This window comes from Aquarana catesbeiana, linkage group LG09 (genome assembly GCF_042186555.1).
Source record: "Aquarana catesbeiana isolate 2022-GZ linkage group LG09, ASM4218655v1, whole genome shotgun sequence".
NCBI classification, from domain to species: Eukaryota; Metazoa; Chordata; class Amphibia; order Anura; family Ranidae; genus Aquarana; species Aquarana catesbeiana.
This window is the reverse complement of record NC_133332.1, coordinates 279,975,919-280,003,613: the sequence shown is the minus strand read 5'-3', so window position 1 is coordinate 280,003,613 and position 27,695 is coordinate 279,975,919. Positions and strand designations below refer to the sequence as shown.

General features: G+C 41.5%; 1 protein-coding gene across 1 annotated transcript in view; it reads right to left on the bottom strand.

The window, feature by feature from the left end:
* NR6A1 (nuclear receptor subfamily 6 group A member 1) overlaps positions 1-20,889 on the bottom strand; it is a 149,690-nt gene extending 128,801 nt beyond the window's left edge. The window contains exon 1 of the mRNA XM_073600981.1: positions 20,720-20,889. Within this exon, the coding sequence (XP_073457082.1) occupies positions 20,720-20,889 (170 nt within the window). The remainder of the gene's footprint in view (positions 1-20,719) is intronic.
* Positions 20,890-27,695: the final 6,806 nt, after the last annotated feature.

Sequence of the window (27,695 nt, the reverse complement as noted above, 5' to 3'; positions counted from 1 at the left end):
GTTTATCTCCAGATCAAATAATTATTTTCCAAGTCAAATATCTAATTAAAACAAAATAACAGAAATAAGGTAAATTAAAAGAATGCATCAAACATGATAAAATGGAGCCTATACATAACAGTGATTCTTGATCAGAATTAAAGAGTTGGTAATATAATAATTCCTATCTACAAAATGCTACAAACTGTTACAGATCTCAGACATTCTAGCCTCTACTTCTCCCCAAGCCTGTGATCAGCTGTGGCAGATTAGGGTCAAGTTGTGGCCATGCAGCAGTAGGTTGGAGGAGATTTCCATGTAACAATAATGTATAATACAGGAAATATTCGCTATGTGAATTAGACTATACAAAATTTACTTCAAAACAATATATTCTTTCTAAGACTTTAGAAAGGAATTCCTTAAAATTCCGTAGCACACAAACATCAGTGCAGAATTGCTGGAGGATAGTTATATGGAAATAGTATGTTAACTAAAGACCAACCCTAGAGAGAATTTCAAAGATAAGATCAGTGCCATACATGGGTAAAGATGTCCAGGCCAGACAATATGTGCAAGTTAAGCAACATATTCATGAACCACTTCAAAGCAGCACAGGCCTCATGCTATACATAAGACATTTTTAGCATGTTAACCATTAGTAAACAATATGTTTATTATGTTTAAGTTGCCTAAATACGCCAGTCAAATTGAGGATAAAAGTCAGAGTGGCAATAAAGCAATTCAAACAATGAGGAGTAGATCTTTATGAAAATAATAAATAATCTGTCTGCTTGTGGCCAACCTAAAAAAACATATTTAAACCATCTACTTAGATTATTGAGGATAGGGGCAATTAAATAATGATTTATGTAGTAGGAAAATAATTTTGTACTTTTAACATGCTGAAGAAAAATAAAAGGAGAAGTATGTAAAAAAGAAATATATTGGAACTTGTTGCATATTCACACTTTTACATACATTTTTGTTAAGTCAATGCATGTTGTGTTTAGTATGCTTTGCAAACTCAATGGTCCATTAATGGCCGTCCACGGACCACAAAAAGTACCTCCCATTTTTTTCTTCTCTAACGTGCCACAAGTGAAAGCATATGTTGCTAATTTCATGTGTGGCATGCACTAAAGGTTAAACAAGTTTATTTTTCCATGTATCCTCAATCAGTTGGCATTAAAAATGAATGCCAACACGATGAAATGTGCATATATCGCACATTGTTGTACCATGCATGAATGTGCAAGCAGAAGTGTAGAAGTAGTCTCATGCTAGCCATACACTATACAAGTTTGCGAAATACACTATGTGAGAAGCCTTTTGAGCCCCCACCCTGACATATATCTTAAAAAATCAAAGGAGCCAGGCAAAAAAAATTGTGTTCAAACATTGGCTACATTCAGAGACAGGCATTGTTTGGGTATTCTGACGGCTGCGATGGCTGTTAAAATACAACAGACATAGTGGGAGATCTATACACACGAGGAATCTGTTCCAGCCCATAAGCTGAACGAAAAAAAAAAACACAGTGCATGGGCAGCTTTACTCACCACCGTCCACCTTGCACAGTCACGGGGGGTAAGACTCCTACTTTTGTTCTAGTTTTGCAGTGTTGTGGCACCACCAGTCTACTTACTGAACTATGGAAGTCCATTGGGCAATGATATAGTGTCTATGGCTAAAGCAGACACCTGCCTGTTATAAAGTAAAATGTTCAGTCAGATGTGTGAGAAAACCTTGTTTAAGCATTAGTGTTCACCCAGGCTGATCCTCCTGACCCTTCCAACACTATTTACATAAAAATGTGGGATTGGATAAGTTAAAAGTGTATTTTAATAAATTATTTTGCAATGCTATGCAGGGAGCTAAAGAGAACTAAAGCAACATACATTAACCACTTAACACTGCCTTCTAGGGACCCCTTAGATGGGTTTTAATGCCCAGGAGGTGGAACAGCTTTTTTATCATGTGACATTTGCACTTGACTCCAGATCAGAAGCTGTGAACAAGAGCTGTTGGGGACGGCTTGGCCCGTGTTCTGGGAGTGCACTGTGAGCGCGGTGACAGCACACAATCTCCTGCCCCCATGAATGCATATGTGCAGTGGATAGGTGTTAAAGCCCACTTTTATTGCCGAGACATATATTCATTACAGGGTCGGCAAGAGTTAGTAAATAACTCTGGGAAATATCTAGGCTGCCATTGCTATTTCTCTGATAATGTTAGTTGCCCGGCTGTCAAGCTAATGTCTCGGCTTCAATACCTACTGAGTCCCTGACCAAAAATAGGTAGAGGGGCACAGCATAGGTAGAGGGGCACAGCATTCTGATATTTCTCTATTTTGCTGCATGCCTTTTCCAAGACTGACAGAAAAACTTAAAGTGTAAGTAAAAGAAAAACTTTTTTTTTAGTTTTGGATGGAGTGGAGAGGGATTAGAACACCTACTAGGTTTTTATTGCTGGCTCTGCCCCTGTGAGGGAGATTCACCCTCTCTATTTGTCCTGTTTATCATTATCATTGAAAGTGAAAGTCAAGGAAAAATCCCAAGTTTTGAGTTGTCCCCAGAAAAGTAATAGAGGGGAAATCTTCCAATGGGGGCACTAGTTGTGGTGACCTGGGGGTCCCCAAGGAATTCCCTTATTTTGCAGGGATTTCCTCTCACTTCCTGTTTGGCTATGGGACAGGAAGTGAAGGGAAATCTCCACAATAGAATACAGAAGCTGAAAAAAATTGGGACAGGGGTTATAACCCTCCCTTGCTCTATCCAAAATGAAAGAAAAAGTTTTGCCTATAGACACAGGCAGGCAACTAGCATTTTTAGAAGAGGCTGGCAATATTACCCCACACATTTCATGCCTCAGTGAAATCCAGAAGGATAACTATCACCTGCAAAAGTTGATGGTCCTCGCACACATGCCAGCTTTGTTTTTTGTTTTTTTGCCTGAAGAAGGGCTTTAATGGAACCTATGGTAAAAAATTGGAAGTTAACAGTGGTTAACACTGAGAACAATGCTGAGGGGATAAAGTACATATTAGTAGCCATTTTTGCTCATGACACATTAAAGAATTATTAAAATTTAGCATGAGGCTGGCATATCACAGAATCAGCTTGACAAATTGATAATTAAGGGTCCTTTCACACTGGGGCGGGCGTCGGCGGTAAAGCGCCGCTATTGTAAGCGGCGCTTTACCGTCGGTATGCGGCCACTAGCGGGGGGGTTTTACCCCCCCGTTAGCGACCGAGAAATGGTTGAAAACCACCGCAGCGCGCCTCTGCAGAGGCGCTTTGCCGGCGGTATAGCCGCGCCATCCCATTGATTTCAATGGGCAGGAGCGGTGAAGGAGCGGTATACACTCCGCTCCTTCACCGCTCCGAAGATGCTGCTGGCAGGACTTTTTTTACCGCCCTGCCAGCGCATCGCTCCAGTGTGAAAGCCCTCGGGGAATTAAAGCAGCGGCACTTTCGGGTCGGTTTGCAGGCGCTATTATTAGTGCAATAGCGCCTGCAAACCACCCCAGTGTGAAAGGACCCTAAATGTAAACCTAAAATGTATTGTACAACGCATAACGTTTTGCACTTAGGTCAGAGGAATAGCAGAACCCCCCCCCCCCCCATTTAATAAATGGTATACAGATGGGCAAAACAGAGGTGGAAGTCTTGGGAGCACAAGCTAATTAAGATCTATGGTCACTGCATACAATTTAATTTTTAGAATATCAGCATCGTAATAGCAATACCAAAAATAGTTATTTTTAACAATGCAATATTCTAGGAACTACATATCCCAGGATACCTTGCTGTCTGGTATTGAGTCCTGAAAACTCCTCATCTAAGCACTGCTGTAGTTCAGAAGGCAGGCTCTGAATTGTTTGACACAGCAGTACCCACTCACAGGACATAGTGAATACGTGTCACAAAATTCAAGGATGTAAATGTGTGCGGATCTTCACAAAGTAGGTTTACAAATATCAAGATTATTCAGAATAATTGGTGTAAGTTAGAAAAAAATTCAATGTGGAAATGAACGTATGATTTAAAATCATCACAGATGCACTTTAAAGAGGAGTTCCAACCCCCCCAAGAAAAACTTAAAAGTCAGCAGCTACAAATATTGTAACTGCTGACTTTTAATATTAGGACACTTACCTGTCCAGGGTTCCCATGATGTCGGCACCCCAGCTGGTTTTTGGATCAGCTCTTGGGTGCTGTGGCCGCCATTCATGGTAAGGGAAACCGGCAGTGAAGCCTTTCGACTTCACAGATGGTCCCCTACTGCACATGCGCGAAGCGCGCTGTGCTTTCTAACTGGCTCGGCAGCGGAGGAAGGAGGAGGGAGACCGAATTTCCAAGGGACGGCGCTGCAGAGCTGTCTCCCAGAAGTGGGGAAGGGTATCTGACAAGAACAGGTACCCATTCCCCCCACCTCCCCCCTGAAAGTTGACAAATGTGGCACCGGAAGGGGGAGGAGACAGATAAGCAGGAGTTCCACTTTTGACTTGGCTTTAATAAGTTAAGCAACAAAACTTAATATCAAGCAGCAGCTGCAAAAGTGAACAAAATTTTGAGGTGTATAAAATAGATAAAAATAGACCTGCCTCTGTATAAATAATTTGAAAGGTTTGTGAAAAGGACATAGGATATTTGGAGAGGGTTCACAGACAACTAAAATAATAAAAATGGATGGAAAATCTTTCGCTAAAAAAAAAAGTAGGCAAACTAGAAGACATAATTTTGGTGTGTAGATTACTTGAAGCCCACAGAGATTGTTTATTTAGTTTAAATAAGACTGCACACGCTAACCAACAATGATCAGTGCGATCGTATCCCTGACCTGGCTGATAAACTAAACATTTGTTTGAAAAAAGTTAATTTTTACTTTGGAAAGGGAATTATAGCTGAGAATTTTTTTTTTTAACAAACAACCATTGGTGGTGCATGGAATATGGCCAGGCAGAAAATCTCATCAAAATCTATGTCCAGACTTACTTAGCCAGCTTGCCTGATAAAGAACTATGGGAAGCCACAATATTTGGCAGTGTACTCACTTCTACTATTAGATGTGTGCTCATACAAGTGTTTGACAGGTTCATTTCCTCATGGCCTTAGTGTTCCAAAAACTTGATCACAGTTATCTATAGAACTTTTTTGGTAATAGGCAAATAATATGTTCTTCAAAATATCATCCATCACATAATCTATATGGTACATTAACTGCAGTAGGAGTCATACAAGCAAACTATAGCTTGTAAGCTGGGTGTTACACTCACCATAGATATCAAATTGCTGGTTTAATGTGTAGGAAAGAAGGGGTGCAGTCAGACACCTCACTACACTACAGTTCACTGTAATTAAAGTGTGACAAAACTTTTTTTTCTCATTTTGAACTGAACACTTTTTGAAGTGAGGGTTATAAGCTCTGTCAGGGATTTTTTGCAATCTGTGTGGAGATTGTGGAGAATTCACTTCAGTTTCTGATTGGTTTCTTTGCACAGCTGCTCCAGGTTTTGCATGCTCCAGTTTTAGTAAATCAAACCCTTTATGTGCACAGACGACATCATATTGTCATAAAGTCTTTTTTTCTAAAAATCCATTAGCTCAAATTGCTGAGAGTATCCACAAACACATCAAATCAATATGACAAAAATGTTAATATAATTGATAATAAGTATCAAATCTCTATGAATGTATTAAAATCAAAAATACTGAATGACTGCAAAGTAGTAATAAACCTGACTTCTTACAAAGTAACAGCAGCTGTATAAATATAACTGTCAGGTGTGGCAATTTTAAAGCCAAATTAAGCCCACGATCAGACTGAGGGCGGGTTTGAAATTGTGAGAGTTCAGCTCAACTTGCACGATTTCAAACTGGCATTACAGTCTGACTTTGGGGGGGTGATTTGGCAGACATCTGCGTGGGTTCATGCACAGATGTCTATTCAAATCGCACCCGAAGTCGCCAAAAGTAGTGCAGGAACTACTTTTTGGAATCGATGAGGTGCCGCAAAGTCGGTGTCGCACCGATTCGGACATTGCAGTTAATAGGCGGCGATTTGACAAACCATATTTATTTCTAGCTGGCAGAATGCGGGAGAATCAGTGTGCTGCTCTCACATTCAAGAAGTGGTGTGGCATACTCCCCTGAACAGCGCTCCAACTAAAAGCACTGTTCAGGGAGAGAGAGTACTGTAGATAAGAGCAGTGTGCAGAGGGAATTTGTGCGTGTGAGCAGTAGTCTGACTCTTTTACATACTACCAGCACAGTAAATATTAATGATCGCTGAAGCCCCTAGCAGCTAAAATAAAGACAAGCATATGTATTGCTTTATATGCAGCCTGACTGTATTATAGTAATATGTCAAGAGGGTTCAACTTCCATGCATTTTGGACATTTCTCTTTTGTTCTATGATGATAAAGCTAAAATAGACTGACATAGAACATCACAATTTCTTAAGTTGGCTTTACACTTGTAGATTTTATTTCACTTAGCCTGCAAGCTGAACAAAATATATCTATAAATTCCTCCATCCATGCTAACACTGCGTATGGATGAACGAATCCCCCCACCCCCCGCGCAAGGCCGCTGACTGCCAGAATACCCAACCAGTGCCTGCTTCTGATTGGATGCGGACACTGTTGGGCGGACAATGTTCCGATCGGCTCCTTTGCAAAAAGTGGTGTGAACAATTGATTTCTGTCGAACAAAGCGATGCCAGCAGGGCTATACACTGCTTGAATTTCAGCCGAGCCAGTGAAATTCAAGCAGTGTATGGCCAGCTTTATCTGATATAGATATTCAGGTGAGATAAAAATGTTTAATTTGTTTTCTACTCTTTCCAAAAGAAGAATCAGAAGTCCTTATAAACGAATCCTTTTATAGATGTTTTTAACACTGCAATTATTACAGTACATCAAAGCACTATAGAACATATTACCATATATGGTAAGCAATACAATGCAACCTCATTGGGCTGCTATAGATGAGCAGCTTAGACAGGCAACTACTACATCTGAACACCTTCAAATCAATCAATTAGCTTTACCAGACCTTTACGCTGTACATGTGTAGTAATAGGATCTTTGAAAAATAGTTTAAAGAGGCTTTGCAACATGCCAAACATATGCTAACTTTGCATATGGGCCAGGCTACCCTACAATCCCTAAAATATGCAAAAGTTGCACGTGATACTAAAAGCAATCAAATGGTTAGACCCACAATAAGACACTACAGGTAGTGTTACAATTTCAGGCTTCAAAAGTCTGCAGCGTTCTTCAGTGCTGAAATCCAACAGAACTGGATCTCTACCAGTCTGGAAAGGGTGGTTACTGGAAAAATAGTCAAATGGCCTGATCTGATTTCTGACCCTTCTGCTGGTAACCCTGGAAAATGATTACACTCAATTAAAAGGTAAACACAAAGGGCTGAAGGGGTCTTGTCACTTATTGATCCCTTACAGATGCTGAAATCCACCTCCCCCAACAACACACATTGTGAAACCACCCACCCCCTCAGCCGTGTGGACTTCCTGCACAGTAACCCTTGTGCTGAAAGATTGGATTTTGCTGAATTTGGCTGACCCCTCCCATCAGATGAAGCCATCAAGTGATGCATAACTGAATAAAAGAACAGAAAAAAGGAACTCATCCAATAATTGATTTTCCAGGATCCTTTTTACACAAGGCTACCCAGGGTGTCCTGAATATTTGGCATTAGACTACACATCCACCACAAAGTTACCAGTGCATTTAGTTGAGTATAGAAAGCACAACAGGGATAAGCCTGAATACAAACAAAGTACAATGTCATGGGGATTTGAGTTTCAGACAAATAATACCCTTGCCACACAGAATAGCTGACAAGTAGCTAATAAAGTAAGTCAAAGAATAGCCAAGCAATGCCAGATTTTTTTCTAGTGATTTCATGAATTTGAGCATCATTCGTTAGAAAATGTGTAGTTTGGGTCAAAACAGAGGGACTAGCACCTAGAGTGGTCAATTGAATAATTGGTCTTCAAGCATGCTGAGACTAATTATTCAAGAATTTCTCTCTACCTAACAAAAGAGAAAACATTTCTTCCCCAAACGTGCCACAAACACCATTTTGGGTGGTGAAATACTTGGTTCTTTGCACTTTAAATCAAAGTGCTCATCACTGTCTAATAATTTGTGTGACTTTGGATGGCCAAAAAAAACACACATTTGAAGCAGCTTTAGCTTGTACCTCCATCCAGTATATAAATGCAGATGTGAGGAACCATAAACAGTTCTTAATGTAAAACGAAAATACGTTTTTTTCTATATCTTACTTACAATCTGTTTTTATGTGCACTTTCATCTACATGCGTTTAATGCTAATTAAAATATAATAAAACATGTTAAAACAAACCTTGTTGACATTTAAGTACTGTCCATGATTTTTTTTCTATTTGCACTAACATGTAAATTCTCAGGACAAACTTTCGGGTTGTATATCCCCTTCTTCTAAAGTCTAGCAGTACTCAAATACTGCCTAGAATTAAAAGTTGGAAATATACACCCTGAAAGCTCATTTTGAAAATGTAACGTTTACTGCAAAAAAAAAAAAAAAAAGAAAAAAAGTCAGACAGTACTAAACTGCATCATTGCAAGTGCAATAATCTCCTTCAAAACACAAAAGTGTGGATTGACATCAGAGGTGGCAATATTTGTAAACTGGTTGCAAGAGTAAAAAATCTGAAATTGAAAAATTGTATTGTAATTGTAATCATGTGTAAGCATACCATCTTCAAATTAGGAGGATACTTCTGTCTAGCTGAAAACCAACATAGGGTAGACCTAAGCATTAGATACCATTCACAAAATATGGCCAGTTTGGGTTGTACTGGCAATTAGCATTATGTCTATGGCTACCTTCAGAACTGGGGATATCTGAAAAGTGAATAGATACAGTAGGTATGCTCAGAGAATAAGTGTAAACGCATAAAAAAAAATACACACACACACATTAACTACAAACATGAAGCATAAAAGTGTAATGAAGCTTTTTTACTTAAGAAGTTAAGAATCTTCACCCAAAAATTGTGTGACTATTCACTTCAATTATACGATCATGTGAAATGGGCAGCATAGTGGCCATGTGGTTCAGGCAGCACAGTGGCTAAGTGGTTATCACTTCCGCCTAGCCGCACTAGGGTCGCTAGGTCGAAGCCCAACCACAAAACCACCTGCCTGGAGTTTGCATGTTCTCCCTGTGCCTGCGTAGGTTTCCTCTGGGTACTTCAGTTTCATCCCACACTCCAAAAACATGCTGGTAGGTTAATTGGATCCTGTCCAAATTAGCCCTCCTATGTGTATGTATGTGAGTTAGGGATCTTAGAATATAAGCTCCTTGAGGGCAGGGACTGACGTGAATGTACAATATATATGTGACGTGTATACAATTACCTGTAATGAATAAATAAAAGCTTCTGCACATGATTGGTTATTCAAAGTGAACAGGAATTTTCTTTTCACGCAACTGGATATTCACACAATATTTTGAGTGAATACTAAACTTCTTTGGTAAATCAGCCTCAGTGTTTGAAAAACGTGCATTTTCAATATATTGTGATTGCCTATTAATGGCATCACTTTAACTCCAAGACGTCTGTAAGAATACAAAATAAATGCAAACTCTAAGAACTTGGTTTCCAGATGTCCCCATGTGAACATTGGAACATGTTTTGAGCTATGCTCATCCATATATTTTGGCCCTGTAATCTAGACCTAGGTTCATTCCTGTAGAAAAGCAACATAGAAAAATATGAGATTAAGTAAAGATAAATCTTGGTGCATTTACACAGAATACAGATGGCCCACCTCAATGCTTTGACATGTCAAAGCACAATTATGTAAGAAAACAAGCTGACCATGGCTCAAAACCTGTCATGATTTCAGTAACAGTTTTTCCCCACTGTAGAAAATGTTGCGTAGTTTGCCATACGGGGCAAACACTGATTAACAAAGGATGCAACAACGTGACAGTATCACAAGGATTGCTGGCACTTGTACACTTCCAACAATCCAACTGCATGTAAAGTGATTCTTTTTTTTTTATTTTCATAATGCTACATAAAGTTGTGAATATTGTAACACAGTAGCCAACTAAACCAGACCTGACAACAATATTTGTGTGAGAGGCCAATGGGCCAGTGTGACAGGCGCAGTGGTCAGGCAGACAGCCCAGTAAAGCTGAACCTGTTATTTTTTTCAGGCTCAACATTATTAAGCTGCATTGGGGATGGAATGTCTGGTACAGAATCTCTGGCCCCAGTTCTGAACCCCCCCAGACCACTGTGCCTTCATGAGTGCTGCCTGAGGTGGCCACCTTAAATGGCCTTCTTGGCAGCATGGCCCTGGCAACCTTTTAGATAATCTCAAGAAAGAAAAAATTGATAAAAATTAGAAGAGCCAACACAGCTAAAGAGTCTCCTTAAAGGCACAATATAAGGTTTGTATTCATGCATTCATTTTTTTTTATATAATAGTAATGGAATAGCTGCATAAAACAGGTGTACTGCTCCTTTCAAATTCATTCAATTTCTTTTTTTATATTCTTTTAAAATTTAAATTTTTTTCAATTTTAATTTAAATTCAAATGTCCCATACAGCCTTATAACTCGGGATTGGAAAACAGTTGTCACTCCTGTGTGAGAATCAGATGCCTCCTGGCATCCAAGATGCGCTTCTGTTAACAGGTTGACAGCACCTTCAGTCTGTCCATAGTGAAGATCCGCCCCCCTGGGCATAACCCATATGGCACATGTGCAAATGTGCCCATGGAGCTCTTCCAGTCCTTTGGGTCCTGGCAGTGTCGGCACACCTGCACATGCAAAGGTGATTTCCCATGCACACGCCAAGGCAGGGAAAATTTCAGACTTGCCCCTGGTAGCAGTCTTCGTGCATACATGTAAAACCCTGCGCATGCGTAGATGGCATATATATTTGCAATTGCACTGTGGTGCTTTTTCAAAGGACCTAATTTAGTTGTGTTTAGTTGAAAAATGCTAATGTACGCTAGCAGGCTTGGCTGGAAATACTATTAACACACTGGTGGTAATGAATAGGTGCTATTGGAAATATTTGTATTTTCTCATTTCTTTTAGATTGTAAGCTCTCCAGAGCAGGGTCATCCTAACCAGTTGGTCTTGAATCGTACTGTAACTGTACGGTGCCCCTTTATTTTGTTAAGTGCTGCACAAACTATTTGCACTATAATCCTGTAGAATAATAATTCCAACCATTCTATCTGCATGGAAATTAATCAGTCAGGATTTAAGTCTCGGAAAGCTCAGGCCTCCATACTGATACAGTGATTATTAGGTTGTTAATGAAAATTATTATTAATGTAGCACCAACTAGTTAGTGAGTGCTATAAGTGAGGATTTTTGAAAGGGTAGGAAAATGTGGGCAGGCCTAGATAGGTGGCTAGGCCTGTTTGTTTTCATTCTGGGCTGGGAGTGGCTCAGGGAAAGAGCTGGGTGACTGACAGGTAGCATCACCATCACCTCCCCCTTCATTCAGGAAGGTTCTGGAAGGAGAGGAGGGGAGGAGAGGTAAAGCTGCCTGAGGTATCTGGGGGGCTTTGACCAATCCTCAACTTAGATTGGCAGGGGGTAGGCCTCCTTACCTGTGGTCAGCCAAGCTGGGGAGGAGTTGTCAGGTGGAAGAGCTGGAGTGAGATAATGTGGAGAATGTAGGGCCCACAGGGAGCTCCTTGGTCTGTGGGGGGGGGGGTGCTCAGGTGCATCCAGGGGATCCCGGAATCAGAGGCACATGACAGAGAGAGCAGGAGAGAGGACAGTGGGAGAGAACACTCTAAGAGTCTCCAGGAGGACTACAGGTTGCAGCCAGGAGGGCTGGTGAGTGAGCACAGTCGGGAGGACTGGGGAGGCACGCCTGAGAGAACTGGGAGATTGCAGTTTGAGAGATGGAGAACCAGTGGAGAGAGGACTGTGAAGAAGGACAGTAAAAAGGGGTCTTTGCAGCCAGGCTGGCTGTCAGGGCCTGAAGAGAGCTATCTGGGAGTGGTAGCTGAGCAGAGGACAGTTAGTACCTGAACTATTTTACACCACAGAGGCCTGGGGTCCCTGCCCGCTAAAGGCAGTTCAGTGAGGCCTGGCAGAAGTAGCGTCCGGCCCACCCATGCAGTGCTAGCTGGTCTGGAGGAGTGATAGTTTGCAGCAAGGGAAGTGCTGGAGGAGGAACAGTGTGCAGCAAGTGAAGTGCTGGAGAGAAAATTGAGGCGTATGTACAGGGAGTGTACATAGTAGTCCCAATTGATAATCTAAAATTCACAATTGTTCTGTAACCTACAATTGATGATCTACAATTCACAATTGTTTATTCGGAAATCCTGGGCATCCCATAGTTCCCTAATACCCATCCAAGTTTAATCCTATCAATAAAAAAAAAACAAGCTATGGACTGGTCTGTGTTACTGAGTGACTGTAAAATGGAAGTTGAGCTGGGCAGGGTGACGGGTGAACCACAACTTTCAGCAATCCCTACGGGGTGGCATGGCTACATTAAGAAGATTAAAGCGGAGTTCCAGCTGGACCCAAGTTTACTAAAAGTCAGCAGCTACAGAAAAAGTGTAGCTGCTGACTTTTAATAAACACACACTCACCTGTCCCATGGTCCAGCGATGCTGCCGCCCGAAGCCTCCATTCTCTCCCCTGCCTCTCCCCAGCATGGCTTTGCAAGTGTGGGCACCTGCCTGCGACAGCTTGCAGCTTCACAGCCGGGTGCGCTCTGCGCATGTCCCGAATGGCCGGGCAATCTTCTGGGACCTATGACGTGCTCCAGAGGATTGCAGGGAGGGGAAGAGGAGGAGTCGCCTAGGCGGTGCAGGTGGCGGGAGCTGGGTACTTGTCAAAACTAGGTACCCGCTCCCCCCCAAATAAAAATGACATTCCAAATGTGGCATGTCAGTGGGTCAGGATACCTTAAAGCTGAAGTTTCACTTTTGAGTGGAATTCCGCTTTAAGTAGTTCTATTGAATCAAAAATGAACAATGCCAATGAAAACACCTAGAGATTGCAGCATAGTAGCACAGTGACACTTTGGGTCTCAACTTAAAGTAATTTCCTCTAGATAACAATACAGACAGACGCATAGATAAAATATACAAATGTATGCATGCGTATATATATATATATATATATATATATATATATTAAACCACACACATACTCCAAATTGCATATACATGCTTATATAAACACAAACATGGAGACCATGGCATTGTCTAAACACAAGTCTCTCATTAAAGACAGCTTTCATTCACAGCTGTTTGTTGTTAATCCTGACACCCTTGTGCTCAGCTGTCGCAAACTAATGTGACATAGGAACACCCTCCCCCGTACATGAATACAATATTACCACTTAAGTGATGCCATATTCTAAAGTACATGTACAACTTCTGCTCCTTTCTACACAGGATCCATGGAAAACACATGTCCACCAATAGATCTTCAAGTCATAATATGAGATACCATTTATAAGAATTGTACAGTAAATAAAAATCAACGTTACTTAATAATAAATAAAATAAAATCATATCATCACATTTATATAGATTAGATATATCTATATTTCTCTCTCTCTAATATATATATATATATATATATATATATATATATATATATATACACACATATATATATATATATATATATATATATATATATATATATATATACATACATACATACACACACACACACTATATTCAGATGAAAACATTTACAGAAACGCTATTGCTTTGACCCGGATGTGGTCGTAACCTCAAGCTCACCCTATTGGCCAGTACTTGTCAGGGGTGGCACGACACATTCCTGACCCATATGAGCTAATAAGGTTTAACTTTACAAAATCTCATTCCTCAGTTGTGAAACTGAAAGCAGTACTCTTGTCCATGTGATCTGAAATTGTAATGTTGCTTACTACTGCAATGTTGACCAACCTCCACTTACTATCAATAATAAATGAAAAGGATTTGCAGTTTTTTAACCATTAAATCACAATATAGGATGCATATCATGGAACTAAAAAAAAAAAAGTGTTCATGGTTACTACTCTGTTTCCTACATTTGTACGAGCAATTTGAAATGACCCCAATTGCATGTCTTCATCAAAGAACACAACATATATGTATATGTATATATATATATATATATATATATATATATATATATATATATATATATATATATTCATTTTAAAATAACATTTCAAAATGTGTATTTATGTGTATTTAAACTTAACTTTTTTTTAAAATTGCTTCTCAAATACTGTTTTAAATAAAATAAAATAAATCAAATGTAAAAAATGGTAACAAAATGCTTAAATAGGCAAATAACAGACACACATATACAAACTGTCTGCCTGTGTTTATAGATAAGGACATTCCAGAGAAAACGAGTTAAATCCACCAGGCATCAACCTCTCCCTGATTAGCCACAATGGCTTCTACACCCTGATGAACAATATGGAGTACATACCTTCCCATGTGTCCATCTCATGCCTGTACGAGTGAGCTTGGTTGCTGCCATGGAGCTGAGAATATTACAGTGAACCCAGCAGCATGATGGGCACTCTCCTGTTGCTGGAACTGCCTATTCAACTATGAGGACAGGGACCCTTCCTCTCTTAGGTCAGTTTACAAGCTGGTCATGTGATTACACAGTTCAAGCCCTAAGGTCAGCCCAAGCCTGGGGAGGGAGGGGGGTTTATTGCCTTGTGGTTATCTAAGTGGAACTGATCGCCCTCATTCTCTCTAAATTACAACAGTTCACGGTCGAGAACCAAATAGCCCCCCAAATAAAAAATAATAAGCACACATGTTGCAGATAATATGGAATATGGAAAAACCTTTTGTACAAGGAACAGTATCTATAGGGAAAGGCAGAGTACATCTGTTTGTACAAAGGTCACCATTGTAATAATGTAACATTTTGGTCAGTAATCATTTTTAGCCAAAAATATATATTTGATCAGTACAAAAATGTACTGAAAGTTGAGAGAACAGGGAAATATATAATTATATCCCTGCGACTCACACAAGTATCCCCCCTCAGGTCTTAGGTATTTGCTGGTGGATTCAGGAATTTTTAGCCAATTATTCACAAGCTCCAGGGGTTGTAGTCATTAACATATGAGTTTACTGGACATTATCATTAATGACTCTTATTAATTAACCTGCTGTAATTAAAGGTGGATTTTTGGGAAGCGAACAGACATCCCCTGGCACAGTTACTTTGTGCAATGTGTTACCTTCCATAATAAGAAAATCTTCGTGTAAAGCGGGAAATGCCAAGCAAGGAGGATCATTGCAAGCTTACAATCACTGTACAGTTGAGTAGATAGGCAGATTGGATGCTTATGCTGATGAGCTCTGAGCTCACAGATAAGAAGCTTTTAGCATTTACATGGAAATAACTCTGCTGGAGGCTGAGGAGGGTCCTGAGATCAAGGGGTTGCTTCCAAAAAAAAAAGTCCCTGCAAAAAAGAGTTTGCTGGAGTACATCATGTATACAGTATATGCCTTCTCTTCAAATCCGTTCAGTCATAGGAAGCCACAATTCTAAATATTAGGGATTAACACCTAAGGCTGGCCATACATTAGACAATTTTCTTGTGCAGCAAAAATCTGCCAGTGGGGAGGTTTAAGCTTGCACACAAGTAATGCCTTCTAGAGATGATACCAGATTAAGTAATTATAATGAAAATTATGCGGCGCTCATCACATTTAAGGAAAAACCTCTTCCACTTATTCAAGAAGAACATTTAAGATTCATAAAAAAGGACCTTTAGATCATAAGATCCACAAGCTATTCCTTCTGTACTGAACTATATTGTAATGTCCCCTCTCTACACTGTAAATCGCTGCGTAAACTGTTTGCACTATATAAATCCTGTATAATAATAATAAAATAATTTCTCATTCTTTTTATCATGCATGTGCAAAAGACTATGCTTCATCACACAGGAGTGTACTTATTTTAAAATGATCATACCTCAGCTATGATATCTGCCCATGTATGCCATGGTTTCTATATTTCTAGCCTGTATCATATTTGAGAAGGATCATAACAGCATTAGAATTTTTATACAGTTGTCATGCAACAACTTTTGCATCCAGAAAGATGGGGCCAAATTGGTTCAAGATTAGTACTCCTGAGATAGAGCCCACATCTGGTTGGGTGGCTCACCTTTAAAGAATAATTGCACTTATAGTAGAGGGTGCCTCTATTCATCTCTATGGCCCATAGTATTCCAGCAGACATGCCTTGCTCCAGACAGTGGAACATACTACACTTTATCTGAGTTCTGAAGTGTTCATTATTTTTCATGATGAGGGTTGGGTGGCACTCCTAAATTTTTTGTAAATGCTTGAAGTGCTAGATTGAGGAACCTGGAACCTTGGGTAGATAATAACTTTGTTTTGTGTGTGCATTTGGCAAAACTGTACTGGTGGTATCCCCAGTGGGGCATCTGGGTGAAGTGTGGGCTTCTCTTGTGAGTCAACTGAGTAACTGCCACGGTAACCGCAGAACCTGAAAGTAATATTTGAATCTGAAGATCAAAGCACCACATGTGCTACAGCCAATGCATTTTGGGGACCACACATTGTCCCCTTCCCCTTAAAATATATTGAATCCGCTGGTATGGACTCAAAACTGTTAGACTCTGCAATGAAAGAACTTTGTAATGTTCCACAGCTGGTATGAACAGCACTTCCTTTCTCAATAACATGGGGACCAATATTGAGGGGGCAGTGGTAGGTAAACACAGAAATAAAAGTCTGACAGAGGTACTAAGCGCTTCAATCTAAAATAACTGAAAACAGGGTTGAGAAAAAAAATATTATGCCTGCTCCTAAAAGCTCAAGGAATAAATCTGGACAGCCACAAAGCAAAACTCGTGTGATTAGGCTATCATAGAAGGAGTCATGTGCTATTATTCCACAAACCAGGGTATGGGCAGTAATTCATTTTCCTTATTGTGTGGGTTGTTTTAATTTGTCGCAAAGCAATAAAGTAACAATACCAAAATAAGTAGTTATGTAAGATTACATAGGCAAATGAAAAGCTATTGCATAGGCAAATGAAAAGCGAAACTATGACTGCTTGTTAATTGTTAATTTACAATAGTGGTTGAGCATGCATGGACAATCTGCCTTCCCTCAGGCAGTGGGATAGGCCAAGACTAAAGCCATAGATTGACCAATTAATGCTGCATTTGTGCCATGGGTAAAGCTTGACAAAAGTCAATTTAAAAATAGATTTAGCTGGGTGAAAAACTGTCAGCCAAAGTTTGAAAACTTGCAAACTCATGCAGGACCTTTTTTGTCTGCACCAGAATCGCACCAGTTCCAATTCTGCAAATCGCACTGCATTTTGTAAACCGGATGTCATTAACTTAACATATACTCTGCAATCAGTTCACATGAATGGGTTGCGATTTTGATGTGGTGCAGAATCCGCAGCAAATTCACTGTGAATTCGCACCGCATCTAGTGTGAACCGAGGCAAAGAATCCAAAAGCAGAGAATCCTGCTTTGCCGAACATTCCTATTATGGTGAATGGAGAGGGGAGGAGGGAGAAGATACTGCCAGCTCTGTTTATTTTTGGGGGAACAATAGCAATTGGGCTAGGTTTTTTAACCTGCCCTCCAAATCCTCCCTCCAGATAGAAGACAGCTGGGTAGAGTCGGGGATCCCCACAAACATGAACATGACTAAATAAGGGTGACTGAGAAGAAAATGGCAACTAAAAAACAACTTTGTGACATTCCCCAAAGCTTAAAACACAGTGACATTTTTAGTGATAGGTTAACAGAAAGCCCCTTTCATTGACTTACTGTAGCTATGCAAATTGACTCTTTTATGTAAAGTTCTATTGTGTTCAAACAAGGAGGACAGGAATTTGCGTATCTATAACAAATAGCCATTATGCAAATTAACCAATTGTTGTGTGTTTGTGCATAGACTGCATCAGATCAGGTACTAGTGCACAATGCTAACACCTTCAAGTCTATCTCACAAACTCACTTGCACCCCATACTGATTTCACATGAACTTCACAGACACAAACTAAGCCCTGCATATTTTATGTGGATTAGATAAATACCAGAAAAGATACAGAATACATTGATAAATTATTCTCTACAATATACGGTTTGCCTCACCATGTAAATTTTATGGAGTACAATCAACAAAAGGTTTATAAAAATGGACAGTTGTGTAAGCGAGAAAAGTCAAGTTCAAACACTTCAAAGCAACTAGCAGCTTTTATAAAAAAGCTGTAATGTAATGCAAAGGTCCATCTATTTGTACAACAATGAGGCTCCTCCTTTTTGAGAAGCACCCATACTTTAGGTGTGCTGAAACTAGCTAGAATACAATTGCTGGTTTACTTGGTTTGCAGGTTCTTAGGTTGCACGTTTATGCTAGAATTTTATAGAAAGATGAAGGCCCCAGAAACAAAAAATGAATCAGACCATCCTCCAGTACCACGGCTAGCTAGTTCATGCTGCCACAGGTGTGAACACTTACACTGATGTGTTTGTATAAAGCTGGCCATAGAGGACTAATTTTTTTTTTTTTTTCGATCAGTCAGCGGGCTAAATGAAAAAAAAAAAAAAAAAAAAAAAAAAAAGGTCTCCTTCGCTCTTTTTTCTCTACCTTCTCCCTTCTTCTTCAGATTGCACAGCCCCAGCCAAACACGGACTACCCCAAACAGGGGCCGGTGAGAGAGGGCAGCCCTGACGGGTGCCCCTATGCAGGGGGAAGGAAAATGAGAGACCACCTCCCCATCTAACCGAGGAGGTGGGATTTTTGTACACTATTTGGACCCAGTCAATGAAACGCAAGGGAAAACCCATTCTTCTCAAGACCTCCCACAGGAAAGGCCACTCAACCGTATCAAAGGCCTTTTCTATGTCTAGGGAGGCCACTACCCTAAAGCCCTGGTTAATGTGTGGAGCGTGAATGTTAGAAAACAACCTGTGGAGATTTAGATCTGTAGACTTGTTTGTCATAAAACCAGTTTGATCCGGATCTATGACAGAGGGTAGTATTTTTTGTAAACGCAAAGTGAGGAGCTTAGTCAGGATTTTGACATCATTATTTAGTAAAACAATGGGTCTATATGAAGCGCATAGGCTTGGATCTTTAGGGGTTTTATAGATCAGGACTATGTGAGCATGACTCATTGAGTCAGGTAGTGTGCCATCTGTAAGGCAATGTGTGTACAAAGAGGTCAAAATAGGAGCCAGTATCATAACATTTTCTTTATAAAAATCTATGGGGAGGCCGCCTGGCCGGGTGCTTTACCAGACGGAAAAGAACCAATGACCTTGGCCACCTCATCAGCTGTGAAGGGAGCCACTAGAGCTTCTCGTTCTGCATCTGAGAGCCACCCTAGGGGCCACCTGGTCTACTTTGGAAGTCAGGGAGTGAGAAGTAAAGTCAGAGGGAAGTGTGGAGGTATACAGGGTATAGTAGTAGCTACAAAATGCTTCCAAAATGGCCTCACGAGTAGAAGCAGTGCTCCCAGTAAGAAGTCTGATTTCAGATATGGTGGTGGTAGGACGATCATGCTGTGCCAGTAAGCGGCCGTTTTTGTCCCCCTGTTCAACTGCAAGTGCATTTGCACTCATTTTTCCCAGAGCTTAGTAAATGAGGTAAAGCTCTGCTAATTGCCATTATCCAATAATGTGCAAGCAAAAACACTTTTTTTTTTTTTTTTTAATATAAATCTATTATTTTCAAGAAAAGTAATAGAATAAAGAAACAAACATAAAAAAAACGTAAAAAATACGATACAGTTCCCATCATAGTATTTGACGTTCACAGGCGAATACATATCTTAGTAACAACAACAGCAGCGGTATTTGTTTTAGAATATTCAGCCTCTTATGATTGATTTCCATTAAGATAACCGAGTAGTATGAACGGTAGATAATGTCACTTTCTTTTTGTGTTTAGAGCCTAAGCCCGGTTGTACCATAAAACTTCCAATTTTAGATACCTCAAGGAAAACTCCCATTAGTAAGTGGTTAGGAATAAAGAGGTACCTTAGAGAATAGAAGAAAAAACAAGACGACAGGGAGAAAAAAATAAAAAGTAAAGGGAGGAAAGAGAAGAAAGACAAGAGAAAAGAAAGGTGGAAGAGGGATACAGAGTTTAGGGGGGGAATGGGGAGGAGGTAAAGAGAAGGGAGGTTAGGGTGGAAGGCCCAGATGTGACGTCTCCTATTGTGTTACTCTGATCTAGGTGGCAAGCATGGCAATTCCTTCATCGGAGAGTATGAACATATTCCACAGCATCCATGTCTGGGAATGTTGACCTTGTCTATTTTGTGCCGTCAGGACAAAATCTTCCAATCTTCTGATCTCCTCCACTCTGCGCAACCACAGCCCTATAGTTGGTGGTAAGCTTTTCTTCCACAACAGTGGAATGCATGCTTTAGCTGCGTTCAATAAGTGCAAAACCGTCTTTGAAAACGTCCTATGACGAAACACGTAAGGCGGAGTCACGCTCACACGTCATACCCGGAAGTGTTGGCTGGAACGCACGGTGGGACGCACGCTCGTAGCTCGGTGCTGCTCCCATCCCTGCATACAGCATTGCCGATTACATTTATTTTGTGGATTGTACTTTTGGACTCTTTGGTATGTGCAATAAATGAACTTGACTTACTTCACGAAGGAAGCCCTCTTGTGTTTCTCTTTTCTCTGCATCTCTGGAGAGTATAACAGATTAAGGTGGTATATCGATGGAGTAGCAAGGTTATACAAAAGCACATATCTCCCGTGGAACAGCCGTAAGGATCGCATTGAGCAGAGGAACGGCAGCATTACTGGAGTCATTATCACCCGACCTGAGGCACCCACTCTGTCGCTCGGTACCCCTGTAGGGGTGGTTATCTCTGGTGAGTAGGGTAGCATTGGGGGGTGAGCACTTCAAGTCACCATCTGAACAAAACGCACAGAAGTCACTGTGGTGAGCCCTTAAGGGTGAAATAATCAACTTTCACATTTGAACTCTGTTCTCCTATCAGTTTAAAACATCCATTTTTGCATGGACTATATATAAAATACTTTTTAGTAGTTAATCATCACCTGGTATAAACAAGAAGAATTGGAATCTACCTTTTATGCATGTCATCCTTATATTTATATATTTATATGTTCCTTTTTTATTGCATTTACTGCACAGGGAGTGTTTGATTTGATTTTTTATTTTGTCACACACAAAATTTTTTTTAGGATTACAGTATAAGAGCCATATTGTCCCAATACTTTTGAATATTGGGACTAATCACTATCTCACTCATTTTTTATACACTCATGGAAAGGTTAACACGGATATTACAATGACACCACTATGCAAATTTAATTTTTATCAATTTTAAAAAAACTTTTTCCGGCGCCATTTTGTCTCAATATTTTTGAACTCCGGGGTCAATTTATTATTTTTTACCCGCAAATTACTGCATCGTTCACCATATTATTTTCCTATTGATTTATCACATATTTCACCTTGGCAAACATTCTAATTCACTGGGGGGGACATATTTTATTTAGCAGTTTTATTTAGCAATTTCTAAATCACTGGTGCTTTGATTATTTTGGTTACGCCCGAATATATGGGCTTTTCTTGGATGGGGACCTTATTATGATAGCTGATGGTGGAGTTCTTTTATATATTTTAGCTATATAAAATCGGTTTATGACACCTGTACCCATTATTTAACAACGGAGAGGGCAGCGCCGTTCTCATTCTCATACTACTTATTCAATAAGTGCCGCACTATTGACTTTTTATATATTCGTGCTGGGATTGTAATAGCATGCAGCAGGATGAAAGCTGGATGAAAGCTGGATCATCGCCTATAGTATAATCCATGAATTTTTGCGTGATCATTCGGACTGTCGTCCAAAAGTGCTGAAGCAGAGGGCAAGACCAGAAGATGTGGAGGAGTGTCCCTTTATCTGTCTGACACCTCCAGCATTTGTCCGAGGTGGCCGGGAAGTACTCGTGGAGTCTGCTAGGAGTATAGTACCATCTAGTCAGGAGTTTATAGTTGAGTTCCTGTATTTTGGTGCAGATGTTTTTAAGGAAAATTTACGAATGAACGTCAGGTCTGGTTGTTCCAGGGGGGAATTGAGCAGGGCATAGGTTTTCGATAGTACTTGAGATAAAATTCCCTCATCGTTACAGTAGTTTTCAAAGGTCGTCAGATCACGATTAAACTGTGCCGAAAGGAATTGAGTGTAGAAAGTGGTGCAATCGTAATGCTGTCCAAAATGGGAGTTAGAATTGACCATTATGTAGCATTAGTGATTGTATGGAGGGCCAGTTATTATCTATCAAAAAATGTGAGGCTTGATCTCTGCCATTTGATTTGAGTATTCCAAACCCTGTGCGTTCCATTCCTGGAGGAAACGCTGGGTTACCCAAAATCGGGTATAGGGGGGAGTTACTAGTGGATAGGGAATTTGCAAGTATCGTGGAGGCTCCCACCTGAAGAGATGTGCCAATTACAGGGTGTGATTTCAATTTTAAAGGTAATTGATCGAAACACCAGACCGCTCCTTTCAATGAGGCTTCAAATTGTGTCTGTTTCAGATGTACCCATAGTTTGTTTTTGCCATGTCGGTTCCAGTCTATTATTCTGCCTAAGATGCACTGCCCTATAGTCATTTTTTAAGTCTGGGAGGGCTAGACCTCCGTAATGTTTGGGCAATGTAAGATAGTTTCTACGTAGTCTAAGTTTTGATTTTGCCCAAATAAATTTGGTAAAGATGGAGTGTATCTGCTTAAAGTAATGAGGTGGAATCTTAACTGGCAATGCTTGGAGTAAACACAAGAAATTCGGAAGTATGGACATTTTGATCAAATTACACCTGCCAAACCAGGAATGTAAACCTTTGTTCCATTCTTCCAGGAGCAGTCGAGTTTTAGTCAACAGGGGGGGAAAATTGAGGTCAAAGGTGTGCCGTAAATCACTGGGAATCAAGGTACCCAAATATTTAAGGGAGGAGTCCGACCACTTAAATTTGAACTGTGATTTTAAAGATCTCAATCTATTTAGCGTTATATTGATCCCCAAAGCCTCAGACTTATCAAAATTAATTTTTAGATTGGAAAGAGTCCCATATCTATCGAATTCCTTTAGGAGGTTTGGTAGTGACACTACAGGATTAGTTGGGGTGAACATAAGGTCATCTGCATAAGCAGAAATTTTATAATGAGTACCTTCTACTGTCACCTGATATGTCCGGGTTCAATCTCATAGTGCAAAGGAAGGGTTCTAAGGTTAGGGCGAAAAGGAGAGGTGAGAGTGGGCATCCCTGTCTAGTACCGTTTGATATTGTGAATGTATCTGAGAGGATTCCATTGGCCTTAATCTGTGCTGTGGGTGTGGAGTAAATGCTAGAGATCCACTGTATCATTTTATGACCTAAGCCAATCTGTTTAAGAACTGATGACATGAAAACCCAGTTAACCCGGTCAAACGCCTTCTCAGCGTCAGTGCTGAGAAAGACGCACGGGGCTTGAGTTTTGGTAGCCATATGGATGAGATTGAGGACTTTGGTGGTGTTATCCCTTGCCTCCCGGGCAGGGATAAATCCCACTTGATCCAAGTGAACTAGGTCTGGCATAAACTGAGTTAGTCTGTTGGCTAAAATTTTCGTGAATAACTTAAGGTCCACATTCAGGAGAGATATGGTCCTATAGCTGCCACATGCCGCTGGGTCCTTGCCTTCTTTTGGTATAAGGGATATGTGTGCCCGCAGGGTGTCCCTGGATAAAGAATCTCCTTCACCCAGTCCATTAAACATTTTTACCATGTGGAGCCCAGTATTGTCAAGAGGGTTTGGTAGTACTGTAAGGTCAGCCCATCTGGACCTGGGGCCTTGCCTGGTTTCATCCCACCCACTGCTCGTTGTAGTTCCTCAATAGTGATGGGGTCTTCTAAGCCTGTCGTAGCCTCTATCGATAGTCAGGGCATTTGGGATGCTGTAAGGTAGTCATTTATCGTCAGGTCATTTGGTGGTCTAGCTGGGAGGTTATATAGGGAGGCATAATAGTCCCTGAATTCTTCCGCAATTTGGGTTGGTGTGGTCTTCTTCTGTCCCCTATGATTTATAATTTGGGGGATGTAAGTGTTAAGTCGATGTGTTCTGACCGATCAGGCTAGGAGTTTCCCACATTTGTTTCTTGACTCGTAGGACGGCAGATTTGTAAGGCTGCTTTGGCTCTGTACTGCAATAAATCCACAATTTGTTTCCTGAGGGCTGTTAGTTCTGTTTCTATCAGGGCAGTCGGTGTCCATCATCACCTGAGCTAGTGGAGAATACGTAAAGGGAGCAGGTTGGGGAGGGGGAGAAAAGGGGAGTATGTGATAAGAATAGGTAGAAGGAGAAGAGAAAGCAAGAAATGGAGAAATAAGAAGAAAATGTATAAACCGTCAAATAAGACGGGTGACGTACAGTGTGAGCTGTCTATCCACTATATGAAAACAAGCAAGTTAACTTGCAAAGGAGCACGTCCTAAATCTCACCAGGAGAATTGCTCCGTCCTAATGGGGGAGAAGTAAGAGTAGACCGGGGAAGGCTCTACTGATCCCCTCCACCCAGCTTGGTACCATTTTGTAAACCTCTACTCTAGATAATTCCACATAAAGCAATGAGCAAAACATTAGACTCAACCCATCACATCAGGAATAAAACGTAAAACATAAAAAAAAAAAAGAAAAACCATAAAAACATAAAACAGAGAACAGTCTGTCTTGCTATGTGATTTTTGACAGGTGTCTGATAGCTTGAGAAGATATAAATGTAGATAAGCGGGGGGAAAGGACAGTGAAGGTGTCAGCTAACCAATCCAAATCACCGCCTCCATGTTCTCTATCCCAGATTGTCTAGGGCCCGCATGGCCCCACGTCTCCCAACGTAAGTTTGTCAGGAGTACAAACAAAGGGGGGATGGGCTTACATGGGACCCTTCTTTGTTAAATCTAAATCCGGGGTCTCAGCAGATTATGACCCTTTCAGGTAGGTTTATATGAAATTCTGTGCAGCTCCCCTGGTTGATAGAACTGAGTGTCATGCCCCTTTCCCCACATCAAGCCAGCCCACCTCCCGCTACACTATCCCCCCATACCCGGTCTCTCAGGTCCCCTCTCCATGTATTTAGGGAGGCCAGTGAATGGGTAACTACCCAGTCCTTGCTAAGACTAGCCCCAATAGTGTAGTAGTTTCCGAGAGGGCAGTAACAATAGTGCAAGTAATAACAAACCCTTCTTAATATTGCAGCCGAGTATCTAAGGCATATGCACGGTATTGACCATATTAACACCAAAGTGATAGAACCAAAACATTATAGTAACCATGTTCATGAACATTAACCTGGACCTGAAATATACATATATCCTTCACCTGTCCATGGTAGATCAAGACCATTAGGAACAGTTGTGATAGGTAGTTCTCATAGCGGGGCCTTCCGAGTCCCATGACCGCTGCATATGAGATCTTACAGGTCTTGTAAAATAGGGGTATAGAATACAACGGGGGGAAAGGTAGTCTCATGCCAGCAGAGGGAGTCAAACAAGTTCTGCAGGCTACCTGTGTAGCAGTCTGGTCTGACAACCTCTCTCTCCTCCGGGTACTTGGTGTGTCAGTCCAATGGAAGTGGGATTCACAAAGGAGCAGGGGGGGGGATACCAGGATGCGGAGGGGATACATTAAAGAGGGGATGTATCAAGAACATGAAGGGGAGATGTTCAGCCAGTATGAAAGTGCAGCATCAGGAGGGGGGTGATCAGCTTCTATCAGCTTACCAGGGCAGCACACACAGTCAATCCTCTCTTGGTGCTTCCGCCGAAGTGTAACGAGACCTGCGGCGACTCCTCTGTGGCCTCGGTAAGCGGGATCTCCTTACGCCGGCCGGTCCAGGCCGGTAGACGGGGCGATGCAGCGATTGTAGCCAGTCCGGAACCTCAATAGGATCAATCTCCATAAACGCAAACAGGGCAGGGAGATCAGCAGGGGTCCGGAGGGCAAAGGAGCGCTGGGCTTTCTTAAATGTCACTGAGATGGGGAAGCCCCATCTGTAAGTAATGCCTGCGTTCCTCGCTGCCTCCAGCACTGGTTTCAGTAGGGCCCTTCGCTGCAGCGTCGATCTTGATAGGTTTGGTAGGATCCGAACGACGACCCCATAGAATGTGAGGTCTCCCTTTTCCCAAGCCGCACGCATCACCAGCTCCTTGTGGGTATATTGGTGAATGCGACAGATAACGTCTTTCAGTCTATCTAAGTCAGGTTAACCGGTTTCCTACTGCTCGGTGAATCCGATTAAAAGACAGGCTGGGTGGAAAACGTTCTCCCAGCAGGCCCCTGAAGATAGCTAATGTGGTCTCCACTAGGTCCTCTATCTCAGTGGCTTCTGGCAGGCCCCTCAAGCGCAAGTTGTTGCGATCCTCCATTTCTTCCAACAGCAGCTGTTGAGAGAGGATCGCTGAAGACTGCATGGTCTGCGCTGCCTCAACCGCTGATAGCCGTCGTTCGATTGTGGCCACGGATGATTCTCCCGACTCCACATGGTCCGACAGGGTTTGCACTTCTTGTCTTACCACCGCTATCTCCTGTCGGTGTGATGCCTCTAGCCTGTTGACAATGGCTTCCATGTCTACCCTTGTTGGGAGGGCCTGTAAGAGCTCCTTCAGTTCAGCATCCGCTCTCAGGGTCAATGGTGTATGTGGAGGGGATGAAGATTCTTGAGATTCCGAGCGGAATATTACCGGGGTTGTGTAGTCCAGTTTTTGTGCAGTTGGTATTGATATCTGGGTAGAGGGAGCCTGTATCTGCTGATTGTTATGAGAACCGGACCTCGTGGTATCTGCCATCTTGGTAGCTGGGGATGTCCCGGGAGTGTTCGCGAGGTATCTTTGTATGTCTCCGCTTTTGAGTGACTTAGGAGACACCCGCTTCTGTAGTCTGCCTCTCCGCCTTCCAGCAGAGTACATACCGGGTAAAACGAATAGAGGATGTTTGCTAAAAAGCTGGTTATGGACGGGTCGGACCGGGAGCTCCTCAGAAACACGTCCTCACTCAGTCATGTCCAGACCACGCCCCCGCAAAAACACTTTTTTTTTTCCCTTTGCACCTGGATGGATATTCTTTACAAAGTGAAGCTTTATTTCATTACATTTACTAAATAAAATGAGTGCATTTTTTTTTTTACATTATACTACATTTGCTGCTTTGTTGATTTTAGTTTTTCAGGAATGAGCAGCTAGCTATGCATTTACACAACTAGTCCCCTTAAAGGAGTTGTAAAGTCAAATGCATTATATGCATTAAGATAAAAAGCCTTCTGTATGCAGCAGCTGCCCCAGCACCCCTTAATACTTACCTGAGCCCCAGCTCTGTCCATGCCCAAGAGTGACTTGGCCATCCGAGACTCTCCCTCCTGATTGGCTGAGACACAGCAGCGGTGCCATTGGCTTTTGCCTACTGCTGTCAAAGTCAGTCAATCAATCAGGAGAGAGAGGAGGTGGGGCCGGGCCGCAGCTCCGTGTCTGAATACTCGGCTTGGGTGCCCCCATAGCAAGCTGCGGGGGCACTTGACAGGAGGGAGGGGCAAGGATCACAGAAGAGGTACCCGAG